This window comes from Hordeum vulgare, chromosome 2H, assembly GCF_904849725.1.
Source record: "Hordeum vulgare subsp. vulgare chromosome 2H, MorexV3_pseudomolecules_assembly, whole genome shotgun sequence".
Taxonomy (NCBI): Eukaryota; Viridiplantae; Streptophyta; class Magnoliopsida; order Poales; family Poaceae; genus Hordeum; species Hordeum vulgare.
The window spans coordinates 636,840,196-636,843,061 of NC_058519.1; the positions used below are offsets into that span (position 1 = coordinate 636,840,196).

Below are 2,866 nucleotides of genomic sequence, written 5' to 3' on the forward strand. Positions count from 1 at the left end.
GGTGCAAGTACCATTAATTCAGACGTACAAGTATATGCTCGATCTGGACTTTGGAGATGCCATTGTATGGCATATAGATAGGACCAATTAATTAATGGAAGGATGAGAACACACTTAAAGACCAAAAAACCAACTGAGTGCAACGTATATTTCTTGATCCAGATGCATAGGCATGCATTCGCCACTTGCTAAGAGAGAACAGTAACAAATACAATAAAAAACATCTCATGTATATTCAATATATAAAAAATGCCTTTTTTACAGTCTATAATCAACTTCTTTGGTACCGGCCTGGCGGGCCTGCTATACATATAGACCCTCGGTCGGTATAGATCACAAAAAGGAATAAGAACCAAATAAATAAAATCAGAATCAAAGGAAAAAAATTAAAATAATAGTTGTCCCCTAAATATAGGGATTTGTATAGCTCCTTGAACAGTTGGTCAGTGCACTTAATCCATGATACTGCTGGTAGTCTTCTTGATGAGGTCCCATGCACTTCTCACATGTCTCTCCTCCTGCAGTGATGATCCAACGGCGAAACGAAGGACAAATCTGTCACCGACCACGGTGTGCGCAAGATAAGCCTTGCCAGTCTTGTTTAGATTCTCCATTAGAAGGCGGTTGACCTCGTCGGCATCCTCCTCCGTCATGTCTCCCCTTGCCTTGATCCTAAAGCACACAAGAGCAAAGTTCCTCGGTACGACCACTTCAAACCTATCATCGGCACGGACAGAATCTTCAAACATCTTGGCCATGGCAACGTCACTACGGATGTGCTCTTGGAGCTTTGTGGTACCGTAGGTGCGCATGACCATCCAGAGCTTAAGCCCACGGAAGCGACGGCCGACACCGACCTGCATGTCCTTAAGATCGGTGACCTCGCCGGAATCGGTGGCGTCGTTCTTGAGGTACTCCGGGTTGGTCTCCAATGAGTCGCTCAGTCGGTGAGCGTCACGGACATAGAGACATGTGCAGTCGAGGCACGTGAGAAGCCATTTGTGTGGGCTCATGCTAATGGAGTCCACGCGCTCGACACCGTCGAGATGATGGCGAAACTCCGGACAGATACACGCGCTGCCAGCGTATGCAGCATCAACATGGACCCACGCATTGAACATGGCGGCAACATCGGCAACGGCGCCCACCGGGTCGACGGCATTGGAAGACGTGGTGCCCACGGTGGCGCAAACATATGTTGGCACGAGACCGGCATCAGCATCAGCTTGCATGACCTCAAGAAGCTTGGCTGGGTCGAGCCCATAGTTTGTTTCCGGCCCAGTAGAGATGGAGCGAATGTTGGCGGGGTCGAAGCCTGCAAGGCGACACGCCTTGAAGAACGTGGAGTGAGTCTGGTCGGCAGCATACACAGCCAAGCGTGGGATGTCAGACACGCCGACAGAGCCGCTTCGACGCAGTGCTGCATCACGGGCGGCAACTAGCGTGACAAGCATTGCCTCGCTCGTTGTGCCGAGGATGACACCACCGCCGGTGCCACGACCAGTGCTGGTGCGATTCATGAAGGTGGTGGGCAGGCGCAGGAGCTGCGCAAGCCAGTCCAGAGCGAGGACCTCCATCTCGGTGGCTGCAGGCGAGGCTTGCCACGTGAATCCGACGGTGTTCATGGCCGAGGCGATGAGGTCGCCGGCGATGGCTGCGGCGCTGTTGGTGGAGGGGAAGAAGGCGAAGAAGTTGGGGCTAGCCCAGTGCGTCATGCCGGGGACGACGGATGTCCTGAGCTCCTTCATGGTGACGTCGAACGGCGCGGAGTAGGTCGGCGGGGACGCGGTGAGCTCATCTTGCAGGTATCCCGGTTTCACGTTAGGAAGAACGGGCATGGACTCGACGTTGGTGTAGTAGTCGGAGATGAAATCAACGGCCTTGTGAAGGTATGCACGGACATCTTCGGGGTTGAGCGGCTCGAACGCCGCCTTGTCGTCGGGGATGGCGGAGAAGGACGTGGGGTTGGTGCCCAAGCTGCCCATTCCTTCTAAGTAGGTAATGATTTAGCCCTGGATTAGGAGCAAAGAAGGTTGGAAGGCGGAGAGAAGGCTTGGTTAATGAATAGGAGCTAGCTACCTTTGCTGCCGAGAGCAAGAAGAAGCGGAGGAGCTGGTGATTAGCTAGCTGCTGAGTTTGGTGAATGGAGTTCGTGCTTGGTGCGGGGTATATATACGTGGATGCGTGAAGCGGCGTGGCGGGGTGGGCGTTGGAATGGTCCTGGTCGCGGGGGGCCTACTATGTTGGAGTAGGAAGGTTGGTGGTTAATTGGTAGGGATCCGAGGTCGACGCGCGCGACACGAGTCAAATGTTCAACTCGTCCGTTCAAATCGGATACTGCCGGATGCTTTTCGTCATCAAATGTTCAACGTGTTTTCTTTTTCTTTCTAGTATATCTATGCTAGGGGGCCTGCATGCACGGATGGTTTTCGTCATCATAGAAAATAATAGGAAATCATTTCCCATCCGCGCGTCGGCCCAACCGACGCATCGGTCGTTCACTGGCGCGCGCGGGCCTTTGCAACATTTTTGTCATCCATGCGCTTCTTCTGTCAATGGATGCAATATTTTTTGTCTAAATATGTTGCAACCTGCGTCATTTTTGCTGCAAGCGTTTTTTACTATATTTTGTCTCAGTAAAAAAGCTGCATATACGTTTGGTTGCAACTCTAGTTCGTCGGATTTTTTTGTTATAATCGATGTTTTTTACTTTTTGCTACAACCGTGTTAATTTTTTATACAACCGGCATCATGTTTTGCTGCAACCGTTCACTAAAAAGTTACATACACGTCACGTAAATTTTTGTTACAACCGGCGTTTGACTTTTGCTACCACGTACCACCAACTTCGTTTTTTTGCTACGAT

The 2,866-nt window shown here is 51.0% G+C and overlaps 1 protein-coding gene across 1 annotated transcript; it reads right to left on the bottom strand.

Annotated features, from left to right (window-relative positions):
• Positions 1 to 278: 278 nt before the first annotated feature.
• On the bottom strand, positions 279 to 2,050 carry LOC123431052 (tryptophan decarboxylase 1-like). The gene has a single exon (XM_045114865.1). It carries the CDS (start codon positions 1,983 to 1,985, stop codon positions 453 to 455), a length of 1,533 nt encoding a protein of 510 aa, XP_044970800.1. The 5' UTR covers positions 1,986 to 2,050; the 3' UTR covers positions 279 to 452.
• Positions 2,051 to 2,866: the final 816 nt, after the last annotated feature.

Coding starts and splice junctions, on each gene's coding strand:
- LOC123431052 (XM_045114865.1), bottom strand. CDS start 1,985: ATGGGCAGCTTGGGCACCAACCCCACGTCCTTCTCCGCCATCCCCGAC.